The sequence below is a fragment of the Penicillium verrucosum genome, assembly GCF_028828655.1.
Source record: "Penicillium verrucosum strain IBT 35672 chromosome Unknown utg000001l_segment0_segment0, whole genome shotgun sequence".
Taxonomy (NCBI): Eukaryota; Fungi; Ascomycota; class Eurotiomycetes; order Eurotiales; family Aspergillaceae; genus Penicillium; species Penicillium verrucosum.
The window spans coordinates 2,998,787-3,022,812 of NW_026643210.1; the positions used below are offsets into that span (position 1 = coordinate 2,998,787).

General features: G+C 48.2%; 11 protein-coding genes across 11 annotated transcripts; 7 read left to right on the top strand and 4 right to left on the bottom strand.

Annotated features, from left to right (window-relative positions):
• Positions 1-573: 573 nt before the first annotated feature.
• Positions 574-951, top strand: N7516_001106 (uncharacterized protein; the record flags this gene model as incomplete). Its single annotated transcript, XM_057213828.1, has 1 exon — positions 574-951. One exon carries the CDS (start codon positions 574-576, stop codon positions 949-951), a length of 378 nt encoding a protein of 125 aa, XP_057075711.1.
• An 8-nt stretch (positions 952-959) lies between these two features.
• Positions 960-2,063, top strand: N7516_001107 (uncharacterized protein; the record flags this gene model as incomplete). Its single annotated transcript, XM_057213829.1, has 1 exon — positions 960-2,063. The coding sequence occupies one exon, from the start codon at positions 960-962 to the stop codon at positions 2,061-2,063; it is 1,104 nt and encodes a 367-aa protein (XP_057075712.1).
• Positions 2,064-2,765: 702 nt separating this feature from the next.
• Positions 2,766-3,753, top strand: N7516_001108 (uncharacterized protein; the record flags this gene model as incomplete). The annotated part of the gene is made up of 4 exons (XM_057213830.1): positions 2,766-3,061; positions 3,116-3,240; positions 3,302-3,632; positions 3,687-3,753. 4 exons carry the CDS (start codon positions 2,766-2,768, stop codon positions 3,751-3,753), a joined length of 819 nt encoding a protein of 272 aa, XP_057075713.1.
• A 1,723-nt stretch (positions 3,754-5,476) lies between these two features.
• On the bottom strand, positions 5,477-6,334 carry N7516_001109 (uncharacterized protein; the record flags this gene model as incomplete). The annotated part of the gene is made up of 1 exon (XM_057213831.1): positions 5,477-6,334. The coding sequence occupies one exon, from the start codon at positions 6,332-6,334 to the stop codon at positions 5,477-5,479; it is 858 nt and encodes a 285-aa protein (XP_057075714.1).
• Positions 6,335-8,318: 1,984 nt separating this feature from the next.
• On the top strand, positions 8,319-8,901 carry N7516_001110 (DUF1754 domain-containing protein; the record flags this gene model as incomplete). The annotated part of the gene is made up of 3 exons (XM_057213832.1): positions 8,319-8,591; positions 8,699-8,796; positions 8,880-8,901. 3 exons carry the CDS (start codon positions 8,319-8,321, stop codon positions 8,899-8,901), a joined length of 393 nt encoding a protein of 130 aa, XP_057075715.1.
• Positions 8,902-9,726: 825 nt separating this feature from the next.
• N7516_001111 (uncharacterized protein) lies at positions 9,727-9,945 on the bottom strand (the record flags this gene model as incomplete). Its single annotated transcript, XM_057213833.1, has 1 exon — positions 9,727-9,945. The coding sequence occupies one exon, from the start codon at positions 9,943-9,945 to the stop codon at positions 9,727-9,729; it is 219 nt and encodes a 72-aa protein (XP_057075716.1).
• Positions 9,946-11,751: 1,806 nt separating this feature from the next.
• Positions 11,752-13,456, bottom strand: N7516_001112 (gamma-tubulin mipA; the record flags this gene model as incomplete). The annotated part of the gene is made up of 5 exons (XM_057213834.1): positions 11,752-12,903; positions 12,968-13,021; positions 13,099-13,217; positions 13,324-13,364; positions 13,449-13,456. 5 exons carry the CDS (start codon positions 13,454-13,456, stop codon positions 11,752-11,754), a joined length of 1,374 nt encoding a protein of 457 aa, XP_057075717.1.
• Positions 13,457-13,748: 292 nt separating this feature from the next.
• On the bottom strand, positions 13,749-14,663 carry N7516_001113 (aspartate/glutamate racemase family protein; the record flags this gene model as incomplete). The annotated part of the gene is made up of 1 exon (XM_057213835.1): positions 13,749-14,663. The coding sequence occupies one exon, from the start codon at positions 14,661-14,663 to the stop codon at positions 13,749-13,751; it is 915 nt and encodes a 304-aa protein (XP_057075718.1).
• A 436-nt stretch (positions 14,664-15,099) lies between these two features.
• N7516_001114 (Drug/metabolite transporter) lies at positions 15,100-19,552 on the top strand (the record flags this gene model as incomplete). The annotated part of the gene is made up of 8 exons (XM_057213836.1): positions 15,100-15,634; positions 15,703-16,210; positions 16,273-16,349; positions 16,989-17,418; positions 17,509-18,254; positions 18,308-18,548; positions 18,979-19,046; positions 19,407-19,552. 8 exons carry the CDS (start codon positions 15,100-15,102, stop codon positions 19,550-19,552), a joined length of 2,751 nt encoding a protein of 916 aa, XP_057075719.1.
• A 1,005-nt stretch (positions 19,553-20,557) lies between these two features.
• N7516_001115 (uncharacterized protein) lies at positions 20,558-20,832 on the top strand (the record flags this gene model as incomplete). Its single annotated transcript, XM_057213837.1, has 2 exons — positions 20,558-20,575; positions 20,608-20,832. 2 exons carry the CDS (start codon positions 20,558-20,560, stop codon positions 20,830-20,832), a joined length of 243 nt encoding a protein of 80 aa, XP_057075720.1.
• Positions 20,833-20,984: 152 nt separating this feature from the next.
• Positions 20,985-23,720, top strand: N7516_001116 (putative cell wall proline rich protein; the record flags this gene model as incomplete). The annotated part of the gene is made up of 1 exon (XM_057213838.1): positions 20,985-23,720. One exon carries the CDS (start codon positions 20,985-20,987, stop codon positions 23,718-23,720), a length of 2,736 nt encoding a protein of 911 aa, XP_057075721.1.
• Between the last annotated feature and the right edge of the window lie 306 nt (positions 23,721-24,026).

The window sequence follows — 24,026 nt, forward strand, 5'->3', positions numbered from 1 at the left end:
TTCTCACCCTCCCATTCCTACTCTGCTGGCGATCGATGAGTAGACAGAGAAAACGTCCGAGGAAGGCATGTGAAGTTTTGGTAGAAACTAGGAATGCTAGGACAAATATGAAGACCTGTATGAGGTGTATCTTGGATTGCTGCTTTCATCGTAGATGCATTTTCTCATTCAAATATCTTCATGACTCGATGTTCTATATAAATGGGCCAAGTTTTCAATTATTGCTTGCTGAATTTAGTTTTAAATCTTTCATATGTAGTTATATATAATGACAGAATTCAATGACCACATTCTTTCCACAAAGAGTAATGCACAATATTGTCTGACGGCCTTTTACTATCTATACTCCAAAAAAAGGTGTATCTCACAAAAACAATACAAAGCTTAGGTCATGATTGACTAGGATGGTGGGCTGTGGTGGGAATAAGAAGCAGATCGTCATGTTCACATTTCTTGGCGATTCGGGATACGATACTTGGCCTCCAGCTCCAGCTCCAGCTCCAGCCTTCATCCCCTACTCCCATACTCCCATTTTCAACCACCTGTTCGACCTTCTTCTATCTTTCAAACATCATGGTGAGAACAGCTCAGATTGCACGGTATTCATCCGACCCAGTCAGGCGATGGATTCAACGGGAATATCCCGATCATGGAGGCAACACTGTCATTCTGGGGAAGTTTTCCTATGAAAACCAATTCTATCGGCCGGAGGAAGGTGAAGCTTACCGACTTCAAGTATACAGCACCACTCCTATCCAGTCAGAGGAGTTCAAAAAGTTGTACAAATATCTCTGCTTTGACCTCAGCTGGCCTCCCTTTTTGGAAATTTACTCCTACAACCCACCAGATGGTCTGGCCTGCGTCGAGCACCAGCGTCGTGAAATTGCCCATCGCAAGCGTCTCCAAGCCGAACAGCGCGAAGGCAAATATGACGAGTCTATTCCCCCTTGATTCCAACGATGCGAACTGGCTTCGAGGATGAGTTTATGTCGGGATTCTGTTTCCTTCTCACGTCGAAGAGCCACCTCCAGGGTTCATTGCAAGATAATGACCACGGCACGGGCCCCTGGTGGATTAGCTTTGATCGGAGTCTTCCGTCTGCAATAAAAAAGCTAGACATGATTAAACGTCTTGACACTCCGCCCACTGAGCTTCAAACTTTTAAGGAATGGGGAATTTCGGTTAATCCTGAAATTCGCGATATCAATGTGAATATTACGACAAACCAGGGCACAATAAAGTGGGACATAAAAGAGCTTATGCGAGGAATCTATTCCACATATGTTGACAACCAGATTGACTATGGACTCTATGAACCACCCCCGCCTCCACTGTCCGAGGAGACTCCGTCCTTACAACACATCCAGAAGGTTTTAGAGCAGCAGCAGCAAACCGCAGAAGTCCAGTCTATAGACTCGGCCGTACTTCGTCTTACATGGGGATCTGAAAACAATACAGTCTCAGTCACAAACACTTCTTCGGATGGGGAATGCGACCTTCAATACGTGATCTACGCCCAGTTCCTCGCAGATATCGAGCAGGAAAAGTCAGTCTTACTAGAAATAACTGCACGCACATTCGCCGCTGGAATTATCTCCCATCTCCCTGCCTCCAAAACCATTTACTTTGAGTTCCGGATTCCTAGTCCATCCTTGTCTTCCCTTATATCTGCTGCCCCCAACGGATTTGAGGTTGGTGCCTCCCATGAATTTGAGCCGGGCTCGGTCATACGAGCACTGCCTCAGATTAACCGTGACATTTCTATGCGCCCGATACCACATACCTTCTTTACAGTGGTTCTTGATAAGCCTGCCTTGATCCAAGAACCCAGTGTGCTATTCTACATCCTATGGACCGACCCCCGGCAATACATTGAACCGCAGACTACCGACATAGTCGTTGAGACTCTGCGGAGCGCTGGTATTCAGGAAGCTGCAAGGAGGCTTGCAATGCTAGCGGTGGAAGGGAAACTCCAGGATTGTCCAAGGAAGCTTACGCAGGAGGAGCATAGGGGATTATTGTCTTTGTCACCAGAGGAGTACGAACAGAAGATGAACTTCTAGTGTTCCCGGACCAAAAGATCAGGGAGGAGGAGACAATATTGACCTCTGCTTTGAGATGTGCAGAGAAGGACGATTCTAGAAGCACGTTGCACGTTGCATATATTATTCGGATGCACTTCACTCCCCCGAGATCCGGTCGTGGTCTTCCTGAGAAATAGTCCTACGTTTCAAAATTTGTCGGTCGCACCCCAAACAAAAAGAAAGGCCAAATCTACTTAAAATCCACGTACCTGGCAATTATTTGACCGGGAATAGAATTAGTCAGACTATAAAATATAGGGGCCTAGGAAGAAGTTGAACGCTCAGCAACCCCTATCCAAACGTATGGGTACTCGCCCAATCAACCCTTCGGGCATTACCGATGGCATTCGATTTCTGAGTACAGCTCCATTAATTTCCGTAAGGAGGTCTTCTGGGTCTTGCTAGAAGAGCGATGAATATCCAGAGTCTCTCGTTCCGGTTAATTAAAGTGTATTACAGGGGTTTTCGATCGGTAGTTTCACATTATTATCACCCTTCCTCACAGGGCCCACTTAGGTGTTAGAACTAGATCAACCCCCATATCATCAAGAAGACCATTTATAAAATCAGAAGTTCCCCCGAAGAACTAAACCTAGGATCTGTTTGGTACTCTACCTCAACTTCATACTTTCCTTTCAAGCAATTCACTCTGCTGGTCTCGGAGAATTGCATTATCTCAAGATGGTTTTCTTCAGACAGTCTCTTGCCCTAGCGGCCCTATTCTTGACCCATGCTGCTTCCGCCCTTCCGGCACTGAACGACCTTTCCTCTCGGGCTCAGTCCCCCACTGATCTTTGCGGAGACCAGGCTAACCTTATTCTTCCAAATACACCATGGATTGTCTACAACATGCTGTACAATGCCGCTCGGATGGTCGGCACGCAGTGTACAAATTATGACGGGCTCACCTCAAGCGCCAATGGCGCAAAGGAGGTACTCTGGAGCAGCGTGGCCAACATCGACTATGTCGAGAGCACGTAAGGTTACTTACTCTGCGTCGATATCAGGGACATACTAAAAATATACTGTAGGAACAATGTCCCCAAGGGTTACTCCTTTGTCGGTCTGACCCAGAACCTCGAGACCAAACTGTCCGGTATCGAGTCCATCCCCACGGACTACAGCTGGACGCGTACCAACACCACTAAATTCAAGGGTGCGATAACCCCCAGTACCAAACCCCCACCCGTTTTTATATTGACCATCTATCCGAGCAGGAAATGTTTGCTTCGACTTCATGACCAATGATATCAAAGGTGACTCAACGTCATCCTCCTCGCACGAGCTCATGCTGTGGCTGCAGTACGAGGGGGGCCAGCTCCCCATCGGCTGGACCAATGGACCAATTGCCACGATTGACGATCTCTTCGGGACCTCGTGGACGCTGTACGAAGACGTCAACACTGACACCGGGATAACGGTCAGCACCCTAATTCCTGCCAAGCAGTTTGAGGGCTCTTTCTCTGGCGATCTGAAGGACTGGCTGCTCGCTCTGGCCCATCTGGACATTTTTACCGAGTCTACATATGTCAATGTCGGTAATGCTGGGTATGTATTGTCTGTCCTTGTTGTGGCCCTATATTCACTAATGAATCTTGATAGCACGGAGTTCTTCTATGGAAATGCCGTGATGAACGCGACCCTTGGGTTGGAGATCAACCTGGTATGAAAACCCATCAGCATTGACAAATGATCCGTTTTCGGGGTCTCATGGATGGTAACATATTTGTTGCGAATCGGTCAGAGCTCGCTCGATGGTGACGGAGTCATTCTTAAATCTTTATCATTATCTCTATAATTATTCAGTTTCTGGACAAGTATCCGAACCAGCCAAGCCTCAATATATACAAACACCTCAAAAGATAATATCCACATCAAATCATAGCTATATGCTCCTCCAATCACTGGGCCGGCACAAATGACAACGCACTCTGCCATGCCCAGAACACCTTGCCAGAATAGACGTTTTTCGAGAGGGACTATACGTGATACCAATCTGGAGAGATCGATAGCATGCTATTTATCACCTATCTCAGCCCTTAAAGCTTTAGTGTGGAAGCTTTCAATTTGATACGCCCAAGATATTCAACCACGTGTTTCCCTCCCTCCTTTCGAGGCTTGGCAAAGCTTGGCGTTATGAGCCGCATGAGGTGGGGCCCGGCGATGGCGACGGATGGCGGCGGTCTCCGTAATCCAAGTCCTACCTAGGTAGAGTTTAATGACTTTAATAATTATTTTTATTTTGCTTTTGAGTAAGACTACGAACACATACTCTTCAATTTGTTCCAATTCATTCTAGGTAGACCAGAGATCGCAAGAGAGTCATCGTAGCCAGAAGTCTCACTACAAACGATCACTACAAGTGCGTGTGGTAAAAGTGCCTCATCCGCTTCCACATATCAATGAGTAGTTTCCTTTCGGCGATTATATGCCCTTCTCGAGGATAAGTCACCATCTCGACGGGCAGACTGTTGCGAACACACCCCCGGTAAAAGGCAATAGCCTGTGACAAGGGCACACGCACGTCATTCTCACCATGAAGAATCAAAATGGGTGTCTTCACATTACGCATATTCCACAATGCGCTTCCCCGTCGACCGTTCGTTTTTCGTATCCATTTTTCGACGTTTTCATATCCGAACCACGCACCTCTTCAAATGCAACAGAAGTTCCATCTGGAGACCAGTGTGGCAGTTCATCGTTGAACAAGCCAGGGGTAATTTGACGAGCACTTTTTTCTTTGCCAACCTCGGCTATCCAGATTGAGCAGGAGACATTTTGACCTTTTTTGTTGAAATGTTGTAGATTGTAGACCATATTAGCCCCGTCGGGAGAAATGCAAAGATCTCTGGGGACTAGGAGGTCGGCTAGAGCTTCCAGGCTCAAGCTGGCCTTGTGGTCACCATTGCGAATGCTAAGACGTGAAAGAGATAAGAGGGTAGAAGGAGAGGTAAGAGGTGAGAGGTAAGAGGTGAGTCATAATTATATCCTAAGGTTGTCCTTTTGTCGGGGTCCGATAACCGCGATACTGAGGGGGCTATTTGATTCAACGGGGATATCCAATTACATTGGTCCATTCCAAGCCTTGCTTTTCGTCTTCGATCGGAATTGTCAGCTCGTCTTTGTCATATTCTCAAATAAATACCACACGAGTACTCGGCCTGCTTAACGACATAGGATGCGGATAATCTGATTCGTCTGGCTCAAAACGATATACGAGTCGTGATATTTGATATCACGCTATATAAATACTGCCAGGAGTAGAATAAAGTAATAGAGATTAGCGTTGAGCTTCCTCTATATCTTGGGCCAAACCTACTAAGGCAAGAGGAATAGAAGCCTTATTCGTCGCACTACTGTCTATTTGGCTAGCTGTTGGTTGTCGCATGAACTCATAGCCGTTGTGCAGCCCATACAGAAATTGCCAGGTTGACCAGGGACTGCTTTTCAAGCCGAATGTCGGTCTCTCTGGCAATATCCGGGGATCGTCGGAAAATGTATTCGAAGGGTATCGTAATTGGGTACTTAGAGACAGTGGTCTTATCACCAGACCTCTCGATCACGCAAGATTGCGTGACATGGGGATGTTGGCAACCTGAGTCCCATTCCCAGGTATCGATTTTGAGCTGGGCCTTCCTCCGGTTGACTTTCACAGTGATGGACATATTTGCCTCCCCTCTGACGGGATCCACCCACATTCTTGCGTCGTTGTGCAGTTTCGTCTCAGGCTCGGACACTCCGACCTCCACGACTACCCCAGGTCGTTTGGGGACACCAAGAGTGTGCCGAATGGGGCCCCAGCCCCCATCTGGTTGTTTGACGTTTCCGTTGCCAACGGGGACGTCCACTCCTCCATATACTTGAATTGCTTCGTGAAGGTCCATGGGCAGCAAAGCAATTGATACTGCGGTGTGCAATGCACCGGCAACTTGAGAATGCTCGGGAGTTGACATTCTGAGAATCAAGCTATGTAGGGCCGCGTTGTAGAATAGACGAAGACCAGCGATTGGGTCTGGGAGCAAAAACTCTTGCTCGAAAGAGGAAGGATCAATGAAAATCACGAAGTATTCGGATATTTCCAGATTGGGCTTGAATGGTTCATACTGGGAATGGGTTAATGGGCCTAGGCGGTTATATTCAATTCTTAGGATTAGATGGAGTTGCTCTTTCCCTTCGTAGGCGTATCTGTTGGTGGAAGGAGGCAGGTCGCCCATAAAGACTTCCACGTCACTTCCGTGAGATTCATTCATTGTGAAATATTATTTTGTTTTCCTATGAGTAGATTGTGTATGGGGCAGAAGCAGCAGAAAGAAGAAAAGCCGGTTAGGATGTAAAGACCTAACTAGTTATGTTATCATCTCTCATTGGTTTATATTGCCAGGCAATAATTTAGATCTCTCACTTCACAAGCACCATTATTGAATCTATAGTTACTTTATATAGTATTTTTTATAACTAAATGAATACTCTTGAGCAACCTGTTACAATGTGGGGAGAAAACAGAGGCAGAATTATTAATTGATTAAACTAGAAATGTAGGGGGTTATATACCCTGCTAAAACCATTTAAACTCTACTCGATTATAGTAAACAAGCTAACAAATGGTAAATAACGAACAAATAGGGCTTAGTTTATAGTTAGTTAGCAAACATATATACATGTATAGGAGATTGTTCAACAAATACGATATTAATCTTTTTTAACACCGGGCTCTTTATACTCCTAAGTCTTAAGTCTTGACTCTTGATTTCTTATTATCTTACTATCTTACTATCTTACTAACCGAATTTGAACTGAATCTGAACTGAATCTGAATTGAATCTGAATTGAATCTATAATGTATAGTATACAAATAAAAGAGAAGTTAGAATTAGTAAATGCTTTAAGAAGGCAGTAATGAACTAGACGGTGAGGTAATAACCAATGAGAGAGTTATGTGTCGGGTGGCATATCGCCCGTACAGGTGTATAGCACTCAGGTCTGAATGTCTTACTTCGGCCTTATGATTGGTGTCAATCATCTGAGATGGGGGTGTCGTCAAGCCGGACATAGCAAGCCCACATTTCGACGGGATTTCGTAATGGACCTCCGGGTGAACAAGATGAGGCAGATGCGAATATGCGTTTAAGTCGTCTAAAGATATACTTTCCGGGCTGCTCGCAAAAGTCAAATTTGGCTGCTGGTCGGGTATTAACCGGGCGAAGGTCCGGCGGATATCAACATGGTGAGCGGGTGACTTGTCTATAATTTGGCATGTTTTGTGATTCCCTTGTTTCCGGTTGTTTTCTGAGCCAAAATCATGATAACCAGTGGCATCTGGCGAAGGCATACCATACTGCTGGGGCACCATGTTCGCCGCCATTTTAATCGAGGATGCCGCTTTTCAATCACCATCTTGCAGTGTATAACCATAGGCTAATTTGGTTGCTGATCTCTCATGATTATACCTGAATTGCATAGGATAGTAAGTAGAAAAGGACAGTATTTAGGGAATCTTCATTGTTGTCTGAGTAGAGGTCGCGGTATAGTCGAGTTTGATGGGAACTGCGGGATCCATTTTTGTTGGCCTAGCCGGCTATTCAGTAGGGTACAATTGGAAGAGGTTGTGACAAAGGGTTCATGCGGAATTTAAAAAGAGAGCCTTTTATCTACGTCTAGCACCTGCCCGTGTACAACATACTAGGTATCCGTTTTCAGAAGTATAGCGATGTGACCTTTCAGGGGCGGATACAGATAAATTTATCTCTCGGTGTAGAAATCTAGCGTTTAACGCTATTACCGCTTATTCCCTATCTTCTTTCTATTTCAAAAGGCAGTGTTATTTTCGTAATATATGTAGTGTCTATAAGATACCTATGTGGTGTAGTGTAGGTACGGTGTTGGTTCAACCCAGCACCGCCTCTGATTGGCCCAAACCCAACCTCAAACCGCGACAAGAGGACCTCCCTCGGTTTTCAATCAACACCACAACACCCACAAAGCCAAATATTTACCATCCACTCAGTCGCGCGTCGCACTTCACCTCTGAAAAAGGGAACGAAACCTCCACATCCACGCCAACGCACAAGACCAATCGCCACCGCCCCTCTTACTCCCGCACGCCGCGCGCACGCTGCACACGCCTATCATATCCGCTGGGCCCAATACCTCTACGAGCAACACGCCACACCACCAAAAAAAAGGCGACTCTGAATAGTCCCACCCTACCGCATCCCCAACACCATCGCCGCAAGGATGGCAGGTGACGAGTACTCCGTCGGTGGCGGCAAGCTCAAGCTAAAAGGGAGTAAAGTCAGTGGAGGACGGATAGAGAAGAAAAAGAAGAAGAGCACGAAGAAGAAGGAGGGGGATGCGACACAGCCAAAGCCGGAGTCAACACCTGGTACGGAACAGCCAGACAATCAAAAAAATGAGGGTGTGATGTCCGAGGAAGACAGGGAGAAGGAGTGGGATGTGCCTGGAAAGACTGAGGCCGAAAAGAAAGCTGAGGAGATTCGGCGGAAACGGGTATGTTTGTCTCTTTACTTTACTTTCTTTTTCTAGGTCTTTTTGTTGGGCTTGGGCTCTTTTCTACTTCGGCTTTGTTGTACAGATAAGCTGATTTTTCGGGACAGTTGCATGAGCGGCTCCAGCGTGAAGGTGTCAAAACTCATAAGGAGCGTGTAGAGGAGTTGAATAAGTATCTCAGTCGTCTGAGTGAACACCATGATATGTATGTCTTACTCTTCATTACTCTTCATCCCTTTGTTTGATTTCTTTGGGCATTGAAGGACTATAAGCTGACTTATTACATAGGCCGAAGATTGGACCGGGCTAAATGGGTTGGTTCTACGGTGTTTCAAATAGATTTCAGAGCGATCACACAATTTTAGTTCAAGAATACCATATCTGTACTTGTACTCAATACGTTTCTATCCAACCGTAGTAATAGCTGTCAAGAATCCCTTTGTTTCAAATATGGCGGATGAGCTACTCAAGGAACTCTACCACAGTTAAGTATATCTGTCAATCTGTCATGTGGTAATAAAAGGGGGTTTCAAGATTTCAAGAGATATGTATAGTGGCTAAAATGACCCAGAAGAGCTCTATTTAGCAGTCCCCGAAAAGAGAAGAGGCATGCCAAAAATGCGAGACAGCAGCAGTGGCAGCAGCAGATAAGTAGATAAGTAGATAAGTAGTAAATATCGAAAGATCAGAAGAAAGATGTCAACACCAAAGACAACGCCATGCAAATGAAGACCAAAGCCTCAAAACCAAGCCGTAGCCAACAAAACGAATCCGATCTAGATATAGATCACGAAAAACCAAAGGAAAGACGAGCTTCAATTCCCGGAAAATCAGAGAAGAAGAGAGTAAAAACTAAACACCGCGCTAAATCCAAGATCACCGCAGAGGCACGCAAGAAAGGGAAGAATCGGGTCGAACCAAATCGAAGCCAAGGCTAGCAGGGATAACACCTGATCGGCCGAGGCAGGCAGATAAGATAGGGGGTGAGGAGACGAGACGGCCCCAGCCTACAATCGACTAGGCTAGGTCATCCTCAGGGTGTGTGGCACCATCCGCTTCCGCCCCTTTGTTCAGCCGAGAGAAAAAGCCCCAGAAACAGCGGATATTTCTCATTCTGATTATAGTGTCCCTCTTCTCATACGCCCTTCACAACAACAGTGCGTTCGCTGTTCAGCTTATCGGCATTGCGGGCGTGTGATTCTTTCTTGCAGTCCTCCAGTCCAGTGCAAGAGTGAGCTTCCAGCATACGGTGCTTGGAGCAGAAGTGGCCGGCGCAGAAGCTGCAGTCACCGACGATACGTTGGGCAGCTTCCTTGCACTCCTTGAAGTTGCAACGGGGCTTGCGGGGAGCCATTGTGGTTTGAGGTTGTTTAGGGGGGTGGTGGTGGAGTCGGTTTGGAGAGAGAGAGGGGTTGATATAGAGGTACTTCTGCGGAAGAGAGGGAGAAATAGGGAGTAGAAGTAGATTTAAGGGCGAGACGCTGAGGAGTGGGTTTAAGATAAGCGCCGTTTAAGTGTGGAGGCGTGGGGAAAGTAGAGAATCCAAGTAGAGAAAGTTGTAAAAGGGGGAGGAAGGGAAAAGAGGACCAGCACGACCAGCCTATATATAGGGTAATCGGAAGACACGGGAGAAAGCCAAAGAAACAGACTTCTAACCAGAGACGGGGCTGACTCAGTGAGGCGACAGTGACGGAATCGAGAAGTGGAGTTGCCCAAAGTAATGGTTGTTGGGGCTAGGCGATTTGCGATGATTTTTAGTGGATTTTTAGACCAATTTTAGACCAATTTTAGTTAGAATTATTACAATTATTAGAATTAATTGGTCTTGATATTGGACCACCCCTAGGTGATTTGGAACAAACTATACTTGAAAGGCGAATAGGACCCCTATCCTTTGACTGGACGGATATACTCTATATTACTTAAAAATCTTTTTTTTTTTTTTTTCCTTTTCTTTCTTCTTCTTTCAAATTTCTTAATTTTCCTTTTCTTTTTTCTTTTGACTTTACCGGATTCTTCTGCATCCCCACGCGGACGTATCACCCATGCGCCTGGTCTCGGGCCCAATGATCGAAATGTTGAATTGCCCGTGCATTCAAGGGTGTACCTTCACGTGATGATTTCAGGAGTCAGGTGTACGAAAACTAAAGTCAACTAATTCACCAACTACCTAGGTAACTAGTCAAGTATGGAGTAACTAACCCCCAACTCCTAACTAGAATTGAATTAGACTTGGAAGAGAACCCAAATATCGGTCTACCGTTTTACCGCGCCACCAAAGTGGCAAGATGTTCACCCGGACTTCCCCTCCTGCGGTACTCCAGGGACTTATCTTTTACTACTCCGTACTCTGTATATCATGCAGAATACGAAGTACATCGTGCCCAATAATACCACTCAATCCAACGCAAGAGGGAGAAAAGAAAAAAAAGACATGCAAGTGGACGAAAGGAGCTATGACCTCTACAGCAAGTGAACCGTAGCGAGTGAACTGTCTGTACGGAGTACAAATCGACGAGTCGCCTGAGCCAAGCCCGCCTAGGTACGACGGATGATCCGCGTGGAGCTATTGCATCGGTAACAGCATATGCAAGACTGCATACATACAACATAGTACTCCGTACTTCGTACTGCATATGGAGGACGTGTGATGCCATCTGTATGTTGTATACTCCGTACATTTCCTGGGTTAGGCCTAAAGTGCCTAAAGTGAGGGCCGATCCCGCTACCCAATTTCACCGTCTCTCTCTCTCTCCACATATTCCCCACTACTATCACCTTATGTTGTACTCCGTAGTAGGATGCTACTCTGTATCTGCCCACGGATCCCTCGCAGACACACGCTAAACGGTACAAATCAGAATCCTACCACGTTGACACGCTCTACACGGGCTACGTGTTCATGGTCAATTTTAAATAGCAACTAGCGTGGATTGGTTTCATGATATGTCCACTGGTAAGGTTTGAGAACGGGGACAGACAAAAAGAAAGGGGGAAAGGAAAATGTAAATGTGAATAAAAACCCAGTGGACGCCGGCGCAGACACCGATGATGCGCTCAAACCCCCCTTGCCCTGTCCAAATAGCAAAAAGAGAAAGAAGAAAAAAAAAAAAAAAAAATTTAAGCAAAAGGGCGAGGAATGAAATCTCCGCATCTCATATCATACTCCAAGCTCATTTGCCTTGCCTGCATCTGGATCCAGATAATCCTCTCGCTCGGCTGCCTCGTACTCACCGATCAGATCCATCACAACCGCACGTGCCTCGTCAAATTCGCCAAGTCCGTCAGCAAATGGCGCTTCCTTCTTATATGAATCTAAGAAGGCATTGCGCTTGCGGAGCATGTCGTAGTGCTTCACAATGCGCTTGAATAGTGTTGCGACAGAGGTGTGGTTGGCCAACATCAGCCCACTGACACGGTGCCCAGTTTCCTCGATATACGGGGATTTCTTCGTTAGAGCAACCTGGATACTGGCAGGGCCCCAGGGGATGAAGGAAGCGAGGCGACGCTCCCGGATACGTAGCAGTGACTTGTGCACGTCGGTCGGGTCCGCTTCGCCCTGGATGATGTTGAGGATACTGATGTAGCAGCTGGACTTGCTGGGGTTGACGGAGACCATCCGGTTCTTGGGCTGTAGTAAGCGACGCATAACGTCTAGTACGGTTGTCTTTCGCACGGTCCTAGCTTGCTCGATGTTGGCGCCCGTGAAAGGTGTGTATGATGTGAGAAGGAAGTGGCTGCGTGGGGTAGGGATGAGCGAGGCGATGATCCCGGCGAGATCGTTGTGCATGTATCCAGGGTATCGTAGCGTGGTTGTAGATGCAGACATCACCGTTGAAACGAGCTGGTTGGTTTGGTGGAACGAGGGCTCTTGAACGTGGAGCCGATCAGCGACAATTCGTGACAGAGCACCATTATCGAGGACGACCACAGAGTCGGCATCTTGGGTCAATCGTCGCATGGCAAGCAAACTGTTGTAAGGGTTGACGACAACATCGGACTGTGTATCCGGGAAGACGGAGTAGGTTTGGATCAGTTTCTTCGGGAATCGATCGTTCATGCGCTCTAGGATGAAACTCCCCAGTCCGGAGCCTGTTCCTCCTGCGATCGAATGTAGAAGCATAAATCCCTCTAGTGAGTCACTTCCGTCTGCTTCGCGGTCGATCATATCGAAAATCTCCTCTTGTACGCCCTCGCCTGCAGCATATCCGGTACCCCAATTGTTTCCAGCTCCGATACCTTGTTGTCCGACGAAGAAGTTCTCGGGGTTGTAAATATTCTTGTAAGGGCCAGTCTGAATGGCGTTGAGGACCTGAAATCAACCTGTATGTTAATCATCTTGTGTCGGTGTGATATATCGGCGAAGGATAGCATACCCTGGGTTCTAAGTCGAGGAGAATCGCTCGAGGGATGTACCTTGTGTCGTCACTCTGCCCACGTCTGTTAGCCAGTGTTCTCGCAATGTCACCAAGCAGATATTTTGCTCTCCCAAGCTTCCTGTACACACCTGATAGAAGAAGACATCCTTGCGATCACCGGCCGCCCCGTCAGTCGCATGTTCTTCCAGGTTTCCATCTGCGCTGATCCCGTGCTCCTGGCAAAGCTGCTGCCAGAACTGACTGCCGACTAGATAGAGCGAATGTTAGCGATGTGAACTATATGTCCTCATGTTCCGTTCAAAAGAATAGGATCAAGGGTCTCGTGGAATGGATCGCGGAGTTGAGCCACATACCGTTGTTGCCGCACTGGCCGGCTTGAATTGTGATGATTTCTCTACAATCGCCACCAACATTAGCATCAGTGTTCAAGCTGGAAAGAGAGTCCTCAATTATAATTGAGTCGACAGAATGAACAAACCTTGGCATCTTTTCTTCGCAGAAGCCGTCGAGTGTTGCTGCTCGTTAACGCGTATCGCGTTCACGCGGGGAACTTTTTGGCCGATACTTTTGCCTCAGGCAGAAGATCTTGCTACCTAATGTGTTAGACAACAACAACGTTTTAATGGCTTGTGAAATAAATTTGGTCCGGAATGAAAGTTGACTAATCTGATATTTATATGCTTTTAAATCCGCCCAGTTATGCTAAAAATTTTGATAGATCGTCTTCCCCAAGTGATCTATCTGATTGCCCAACCGTCACCCTAGACCACTATATCACTCAAAACCCTGCCTTCAAGGCTGTAATGAGGTTTCCAGCGCCGGCAACTACGCCATCGACAATTCGTACCCGTTGGCCTTCCGGGTGTCCATATTCCTGAGTACACCCCTCCCGTACCGCTTCCTCCATACCAGCCATACCTGCACAGCCCAGACAGACAACCTTCACACGAGATTCCGAGTTCCGAAGCAGGTTGCGGGTAGCATCGATGATCCTCCGTCGAACCTCCTCTGGTTCTGTGGTGTGGAGTTCAACTGCCGTCAGACCTGTAGTCTCGACGCCTGCAAAGTGCATGGAGCTTCCGTCCTCAAAGTCGTAACCCAGCGCTCCCTGAACCGCATTGGTGAGCTCCTCCTTCCACGCGGAGCCAGTAGTCACAATACCAAAGCTGCCCTTCTCTTGGTACTTTCGTAGTTTCTCTGCTGGATTGATTGGATCTTGCAATGCGAAACCACTAACCAAGGAGAGCGCAGCTGTGATGGATGCTTCAAATATTCCAGTGACATATTTGTTTCTCGCTGAGCTCGCTTCTTCGCTTGCCGCGATATCCTCCCTAAGCCTGCCGACGAATGGATGCGCAGAGTAACACGCTACAAGAAACGCGTCGTAATCGCCGATAAACTCTCGTACGGGCCAGCAATTCAATGCCGACTTGCACGATTCTTCGGCGTTATTGATGCTGGCGATTGGTTCAATTTCGACTCCGTCAATTTCCACAGTGGAGTCTGGAGCAGTGAAGTACTCGAAGTGCACGTCTTGGTAGTTCATGCTGGCCAATATGGGCTTCAGGGCTTCGGTCATGTGCGTTGAGGTATTGGGATTGATGACCAATATGCTGTAATCCCGTTCGCCTTTCCTCGGATCCAGTTGAATGATTTCCTTTGTGCCATATCGCGGCGCAATATCGAGACTCATCTTTGGAACAATAAGGTGAATTGAATAGACAACAGGAAGCACAGTTCCTTACTCTTCCGGAAGAAATTAATCACCGCGGAGACTGCGATGAGCTCCGTTATCCGTTATCGGGATCCTCCACAACCCCGCTATCTCCTAGGAGCTTAGCAGACTATGTATTTCTTAAAAGGCCTTATGAGGTGTGTACATATGGTGTTCGGATACTATTCGCCGAGGGAGATAAGCTTCTTAGTATATTGACTTAGGTATCCTTGCAAGCATTCTTGCAAGCATTCTTGGAATTTGTATGTTCAATTGATATGGCTTACAAATTCAGAGTTCCAGGGCATAGTACGGAGTATAAAAGAACCACTCCGCCCAGTAGCCCCGCCATTCCTCGCACGCCATCACACTTTCAACACACCTCACATAGGCGGAACAAAATCCAATTCCCATCATGCCTCTTATCGCACAGAACCCCCAGCCGAGAGTGATTCTCGGATTGATGACCTTTGGCCCAACCGAGGCCAAGGGTGCTCGGATCACTTCGTTGGATGAGTACAATAAATGCCTTGATTACTTTCAGCAGCAAGGGTTCAATGAAGTCGACACCGCCCGTGTCTATATCGGCGGAGAACAGGAAGCATTCACAGCCAAGGCGAATTGGAAAGAGCGTGGACTAACTCTGGCCACGAAATGGTACCCGCTTGAGCTCGGTGCCCACAAGCCAGACGTCATCCGTGGGCAACTGGAGCTTTCTCTCAAGGAGTTGCAGACCGACACAGTCGATATCTTCTATCTGCATGCAGCAGATCGCGCCACTCCATTCGCTGAAACTCTCCAGGCTGTTAACGAGCTGCACAAGGAGGGGAAGTTTGTACAGCTTGGTCTCAGCAACTTTACAGCCTTTGAAGTGGCGGAGATTTCCATCCTTTGTGCTGAGAGGGGATGGGTCCGTCCCACCATTTACCAGGCCATGTATAACGCCATTAGTAGGTGGTGCCCTTTCTCTTGCTTTCGACATGTGAGATCATGGCCTTTCAGCTGACACGATTGGTAGCACGCAACATCGAGACTGAACTCGTCCCTGCCTGTCACCGGTACGGTCTCGATATCGTCATCTACAACCCGCTGGCCGGTGGTCTTTTCTCCGGAAAATACAAGTCACAAGATATCCCCGCCGAAGGCAGATACAGCGACTCGAATTCTACCGGACAAAATTATCGCAAACGTTACTTCAGAGATGCCACCTTCGAGGCTCTGAGTATCATTGAGCCTGTCGTAGAGAAACATGGTCTCACACTTCTGGAGACGGCTCTGCGCTGGGTCCGCCATCACTCTGCTTTGAGAATCGACCATGGCGGTCGCGATGGAGTCCTGGTGGGAGTCAGCAGCTTCTCACAGCTTGAAACTAATCTTGCTGATCTTCAGAAGGGCCCGCTCCCAGAAGAGGTCGTGCAGGCTTTGGATCAGGCTTGGCTGGTTGCCAAAGCCAATTCTCCCAATTACTGGCACCTTGATCTGAAGTATACTTATGATACTCAGAAGGCGATATTTGGGCCCAAGGAGTAAGGTAGAGGGAGAATATTAAAGCGCTTTCACAGGGCCACTGTATATGAATGATAACCAGTGAAAACACATGGCAATTCGAGGAATTTAAAGTTATCCAATATGGCCCAACATTTCTATCATACTTGGGACATCAGGGTGGGATAAGACTAAACATTCGGTAACCATAATCAGATGGTCTTGCTCGTCACCAGGGCAATAGATCAGTAGATCTTAGTACTGTACATTGCAAGTATATCTCCTTGTTTAATTTCAGCGGTCGAGCGGGGGAGATCTCCTACCTCCAAATCGCCGAATGACATAGTTGCATACGCTAAATCCAATCCGGTATAGCATGCGCCCCGATCGAGATCACGTGTAGTCACAGGGTCCACAAGTGGATGATGACACCTGAAGGCGGCCATTTTGTTACGCCTCATTAGATTTCCCTATCGTCTTCAACCTGGGTGTTTCTGCTTTTATTCACATTTGATATAATACTTGTTACCCAGTTGATTGAACCTAACATTCAAACTACAACTATCCCGCGACCGGTGCCGATTCGCATGTATCCTGTGAACGGCTGTGCAGCAGCGATTGAACACGTGGGAATAGACTCCATGGGTATCCTTTTCCGGGACAATACACTCTAGCCACGTTATCTGCATCATCTGGATGGGTGGTCTTTCGATAGTCCATTCGTCAGCTCCTTCTCTTTATCTTTCCCCACAACCAGAGTAAATCGGACAAGAACTCCCCTGACGGCGGGATTCATGTCGAGGTAGTTAAGCCGACTAGCACCTTCCCCTGCCATCGCCGTTGTGGCTTCTGATAACATCGAGCTCTCTGAGCCCCGGGTTACCTCAACCCTAGACAGAGTCCACGACTTCGACTCTGACGACGAGATGGTTGTCAATCGCCCCCCATTACACCGACCAACAGATGGCCGCTCGCAACAACCTCTTCTCAAAGATGACCGCCATCGCCGGTCCCACTCCCACTCGAGCCTCGGGAATGCCGATGCCGAAGGCCGCCCTATGCTGCATGAAACCAGAAGGCCGACGATCCGGAGTAAAAGTCCGGAACGCGACGCTGCCAAAGCAACACGCAAGAAATACCTCGTTGCATCGGGATTCCTCCTGCTCAGTTTAATTAGCTTCGTGGTCCAAACGGAGACCGCTTCATACATTCAAAATGAATTGCATTGGAAGAAGCCCTATTGCATGCTGTAAGTCCGAGCGCAAAGATGCCACCGACTAGCCCATGCGACACCCGCTTCCCGGAATATAAACGCTTACCATATCCTTTCCCTACGCAGCTATATGACTCACGGGTCATGGTCCTTGCTCTGGCTGGTCCAGCTAGGTATCCTTCGGTTACAGAAACGGAAACTCACGTGGGATGCTTTCTGGCGGCGCCACGTCTTTTTCCTTCGCACCACGGCGCAGATGGTAGAATCCCAAGAAGTACATCTAAGCACTCGCTCGTCCAATCGATCTCCGGTCCCCTATATGCTGAAGACCACCGCCTTTGTAACTACCGCTCTCACGGTCGCTGGAGGATCATGGTACGTGGCAGTCAACATGACCACCCCCAGCGACCTCACGGCAATTTACAACTGCTCGGCATTCTTCGCGTATGCTTTTTCGATTCCGTTATTGAAAGAAAAGCTGCGGGTTGACAAGGTCTTTTCCGTGGCCGTCGCTACCATCGGCGTTATGGTTGTTGCCTATGGGGATGGGCCTAATAAGAAGGTCTCAAAAGGAGACTCGGATAACACCGGAGGGCAGAACAGATTGCTCGGAAATATCGTCATCGGCGTTGGAAGCATTCTGTATGGGCTTTACGAGGTGCTCTATAAACGCTTTGCCTGCCCTCCGGAAGGTACCAGCCCTGGCCGAGGTACAATCTTTGCCAATACTTTTGGCAGTCTAATCGGGGTTTTCACCCTGTTAGTACTATGGATCCCATTGCCATTTTTACACTGGACGGGATGGGAGACATTTGAGTGGCCGACTGGTGAGGCAGCATGGATGCTGCTCATCTCCGTGGGTGCTAATGCTAGTAAGTACCACATCAGCATTTCAACACAGATACAGATGCTAACACCAAGATAGCCTTCTCGGGCTCCTTCCTTGTGCTCATCTCCCTCACGTCTCCCGTTCTGTCATCGGTAGCCGCTCTCCTTACCATTTTCCTCGTCGCTCTGGTGGACTGGTTCCGAACTGGAGACTCACTTTCTATGGCCTCTATCATCGGAGGCTTTTTGATTACGGTGGCATTTTTCATGTTGAGCTACAGCACGTATAGAGAGATGAACGAGGAGCGAAAGAAGCATCTCGAGAACGATGAGCTCGAGTCTGACAGCGATGCATAAATGTATCCCATGCATGGTGTGTTTCGGGGTGTTTTTTATATATGTACCGGATAATGCCTGGCACTGGGAACCTTTCCCAATGAACACTCCGCACGTGACTCAAAGGGGCATGATCACCTGGGCACTGATTTGAGTGCGTGCTGGCATCTACTCTGTGCGTCTGAGCCTGAACCTCATAAAGGCGGCGGTAGATCAAATAGGAAAGCCCTGCCAGGGAAAATCCGGTACGTATAGGTGCATACAGCATTCGAATTAGTATTCAGCGGTTTTGACGTATAAAACTTCCATTATTTGACGTTATACTTGTTCAAGTATATCGTAATATACATACTAGTTATGATGCAGACGTGCCTAGGTATTAGACATCTGACTAAGAAATCTGTAGATGTGAGAGTTTGGGGAAACACATAGGGTTGCCCCAGATTATGTGAATTCCATGGTTCAGCCTCCGAACCAGTCTGACTGCTGTGACATCTTCGGTATGTCCGAATGAGCTTTTCTTTCTCCGTGCATAGAACCTTGGAAGGCTAATGGCTTTAGAGATAATACAGTATACGAAGTACTCTCGTATAGTTATACTGCGTTGGATGTACTCCGTACATTGTACGATGTAATCTCCTTTTGACTTGGCAATCGCATGGTCCGCGAATCAGATCCACTGCGCAAATTAATCTTCAACGATCACCTTAGTCTATTATACGGTGTACCTATCGAATAATTTAAGAGTTCTGAGTGTAAATTACTATGAAGTAGAGAAGGACGGTGAGAAAGAAGCGCGAACTACTCGATAGGTCAACTTTTAAAGGCGTGGTACAGATGCATATGCAGACCATTTCCAGATTCAAAGCCAGGATCTGCCGTTGCCGCCCCAATTGATTTCACGACGATCAGCCCCCCCACCCACGACCCCCCCAACCCCCCCGTCAAAGCCGCCATTGTTATTGGATTAGACAAAGAAAGTGGTCCACCGAACGCTAGGGGGTGAAATAATGTTTCAGAGCGCCAGGAGCGTCCGTTTGTCTTTTTCAACCCCCTGCCAAATGGCGCTAAGATATGTCTCGTGCCACTATTTATATCCGATCTGACTCCGCAGCCAAGACAAGCAATGGAGAATGAAGTTCGGTTTCAAGTCTGACAATCTCCCGCCAATCCACATAGAAAATGGGACTTTTTGGATAGTTAAGAATTTCATGTGTTCACATATTCTTTCAAGGCCTAGCCTCGGTCATGAACAACTCTCTCCCCGACATGGATATCATCCCCTTGACTTGCAGCCCCCCCCAGCGTGGCGCACTATCCCTCCGGACCCACCCGGTCAAGCGAGATTTGGATGGTCATTTTGGGTCGAGTTATTGGTAGTGATATACCCGCTTTTTTCTCCGGATGTGACTCCCTGTTGATTGGTGCCTTGAGGACCCCAGGATTGAAATAGGTGCCTTTTTTACAGGCACCGTACGGAGCGAAGTACTTTGTTTTCATGGGAGGAACGCTAACCTTGGAATTGAATACGGGTTATTCTGGTGGCAATCAAGTCATGACGTCCTTTACTTGGAATCGATTTGATGTTTCAACCATGATAGTCTAGAGCACGGCATATATGGGGGATGAAAAGGTCACATTCCTCAAGAGAAAAACCTTCTATTCCCTGTTCTTTTGGTTTTTTTTGACAGATGTCACCTAATCTGGCATCTGCGCCGAGATGCCTGGTGTACCTGGAATACTGTATTGTGTATTACATCTAAGAGATCTCCAGGGGAGAGAACTAAAGTACAAAGTACAAGGGACCCTTTCTTACATATTCTGTATTGTATATACGTACATATAATATGTAACTAACTATGTACATAAGAGTTTAACTAGAGAGAAAATACGCAACTCCTAAGTAGTTACCTAGGTATGTTGTATCTACCAAATATATAAGGTTGAAGCCCTGTATGTAATCTCGTTCCCAATAAATAACCCCCGTTGATTGGTTTGCCCCCCCGTTCGGATGGCAACGGGTGATACCGTGTATGGTAATGAAGATACAGCCCCATCTAGGTTCAGCCCATCCAGGTTCCCCTCCTGGATTTGTTGTTCTCTTTGGCTTCTTCTCTCTTCAACCTCTCTACGACCAACTTTTTCACCCTCCCCTCTTTGGCCTTCGTCGTGGCCGTCCGTTCATTTTCCATACTTTTGGATATCGCTGGTGGTCGCTTCAATTTGATCTCAATCGTTCCTTTTCTGCCTGGCGCGGATTCAATGACCCTCGCCCAAGGTGTTTAAACTTGACCTCCAGATTCCTAGGCTTTCTCGCTGAAGGGAAGTCGGTCTGGAGGTCTTCGCCCATCTGGATCTCACCGGGCTTTTGTCGTCACTTCGCTAAATTCCTTTATTACTGCATTCTTTTGTTTTTCTTTTTTTTCTTGCCTTCGATTATGGCTTCCATTTCACTTCCTCCGCAGTCCCAGGCGGGCTTCCCGCCACATTTTGATACCTCGAATCAGTCTGCCAGCCCCGATCGTCGCGAACACATGCACACACCATTGCCTAATCCCCCATTTGTCTTTCCAGCCCGGAACCCGGATTCCCCCAAAACCCAATCGGAGACCCCTGAGCGCCGGGAACGTGCCGCATTGCCCGCATTTTCTTTTAATCCCGGATCAGAACAGGAGCCATCCCACCTCTCAGCGCCATCCTTGTCGAATCCTCGCGCGGGCGGACACCGTCGGCGACCCAGCGAGTTTGTTGGAACCGACCACTTGGTAACACCGGAAATAGTTGGACCAGGTCACAAACGGGCATCTTCTATGGCAGATCAACATCTTCCAGCTCCAGGGCCTGGTTTGGGTAGGGGTCCTGGACGACGGGGCCATGCCCATCGCCGTTCGGCTGCGATCTCTAATGTCGACTTGAACACTATCACCAAGGCACTTGGTCCCAATTCCGGCATGGCAAGCGCGCCTACTACACCCGCCGACCCTAATCGCAAATCTGCATCTGATATTCCTCCGCGACCGGTCTCTCAGTCAGGTATTAGCCTCGGCCGCCCCACGCCACCTGCGTCTCCTCAACTCCCTCCCGTCCCTCCTGTGCCCCCAATTCCAGCTGTCATTCAAGCGGAAATGGCCTTGAACAACCAGACCTCGCATGTCGAGCGACCAGTCTCTGCTGCTTCGCATGGTAACTCGGATAGTATGGCCACAATTAAGGTGCAGCAAGAGGTGGAGAAGCCCACTTTCTCAGATAGGGTAACGCCAAGACCTGATTACAACCCAAAACCTCGACCAAAAACAGCCGATGCCTCTTTGGTGATGGATTTTATGCAGATGGACGACGACTCAGGATCCTCCATCAAACGTTCTCACTCGGCTGCTGGGCACTCCCGCTCCCGAAAGAGCAAATCAACACCGCATCTCGATTCGACTCTCTCGACCGATGATATTCAGTCGACAGACAACTACCGACCTTCATTTTCGGACGATGGTTCCGATACATCTGGCGATGAAGCGACAGAGCACTTGTCGGACAACAAATCCCCTATTAAGTCGAAAAAGAAGAAGCAGAAGCGTGTTCGCTCTTGGGCCGGCCACATTCTAACCCGAACCAAGAGCAAGGGCAAGGGTAAACGCCATGCAAAGACTGACACAAAAGAGGAGCCGCCTGTACCTCGCACTCTCGCACCTCGCCCCCCTGCTCTTACTCGGACCAACTCAGGAACCGGATCGGTTTTAGACGTTGATTTCGATAATGACGATGTCGTTGTCATCCGAACTCCGACCAATCCGACAATGCCTCCTTCTGCCCTTGATCCAATTCAAAACGATCGTCAATCCGATGATGGTTGTTCTTTGCCTACACAAACTCTAGAAACCTCGTGGAAACCGAGAAGTTTCTATGAACAGGGGGTTGGCCCACATGACAATGTGTTAAGTAGCCCCATCATCGACCTCGATGCTGCACTCGGTCCTTTCAACACTCCCGACATGCGACCAGTGACCCAGGGTGCGCCCAACAACAATTTTTCGGTTGCAACCCAGCGGATGTACAGCGGCGGAAGACGCGGTGAATTTGTTGGCCCAGAGATGCGATACCATCGGCGCACGGAAAGTGCTCCGGCGATGCAACCATTCGACCGCACTGCTCTCGGCGCATTCCGTTTGGGACCGGCCTCAGCAGTCGAAACGCCCGATGTGTTTGACGAGGAGGAAGAGGATGCCTTCCTGGCTGCCTCCCAGTTACCTAAGGGTGAACGCCTGACGGCGAACACGACATCGATCGACGATGCAGTTTTCTCGTCATCGGAGGACGATGTGAAATCCATTCACAGCAATGCTACCTCTGGCACTAGTGATACTCTGACCCGTGCCCCTACCGGTAGCATTTCTTCTCGGAATGCTGGCTTAGGCATTCGACAAGGCGATAAACATCTGAGCCACGAACAGCCGGAGGAACGAAGTGCCCATGAGCAGGTGCATAATGCCAGCAATCCTTTCGCCAGCAAGCCTCGAACCCCCGTGGAACTTTTGAAGACCGAAGAACCCGCGCATAAGGTGATCGCACCTCCCAGTCCCGACATTTCTCCCCGCTTCTTAGCTATCGACAAGCGGCCAGCAACGTCACCCACTGAAATGCTACCTAAAATCCCACCATTCGCGTTACAACCAGGCATTTCGCCGTGCGACTCGTCTTTTCCGTCTCCGGATGCTCCGCGGTCAATTGCGGCATCCTCGATGACTGACCGGAACCTCTCCAGTCACTCGTATCATCATCTTCCTGCGGCAGAATATCCTTACGCATCGGTTGAAGATGTTCCGTCTTTGACCAGCAGTGCATCGACCATGACTAATACTCTGAATCGTTTCTCGGCTGCTTCTTTCCTCCCCCGTGGACGTCTTTCTACCGACCGCGCCGCGTCCTTCTCAGCTGCTGGTACCAGACGCACCAGCCAGGCTAACGCCTCCAAACGCTCTAGTCTAGCCAGCCTTTCCAAGCTGGTCGGTGGTGCCCATTCTGAGCGGAGCAAGCTCAACCAGGAGGAGAAAACCCCTAGCAACGCATCCGACAAAACGAAGAAGAAGGGCCACCGTCTCAGCCGAATGATGCACTTCTGGAAACCCAAGGACAAAGAAAAGTCATCCAAAGAGGCGGCACCAGAACGGCCGCAGTCGTAGGCGTGCGGTGCGTATGGTTTTGAAATTTTTTCTTTTTTTTTTTTTTTTCAGTTCGATTTACGGCGCAACCTCGGCATAGCGACATCCTGACAATTATTTTGAGACATCCCATTACTTCCTCTGCTTTTTTCTTCCCCACTTTCGACATCGTGGGCGTCTTCTTTCACCCGATTTGTACATACAGTGTTCCGTTCAGCTTTCCTGTGGATTCTTTTTCTCCCCTTTTCATCGGCGGTTCTATTTTTGCGTCTTCCACCAAGACGCTCATTACGAATTTCTTTCCTCTCAAGGCGTTATTGTCTTGAG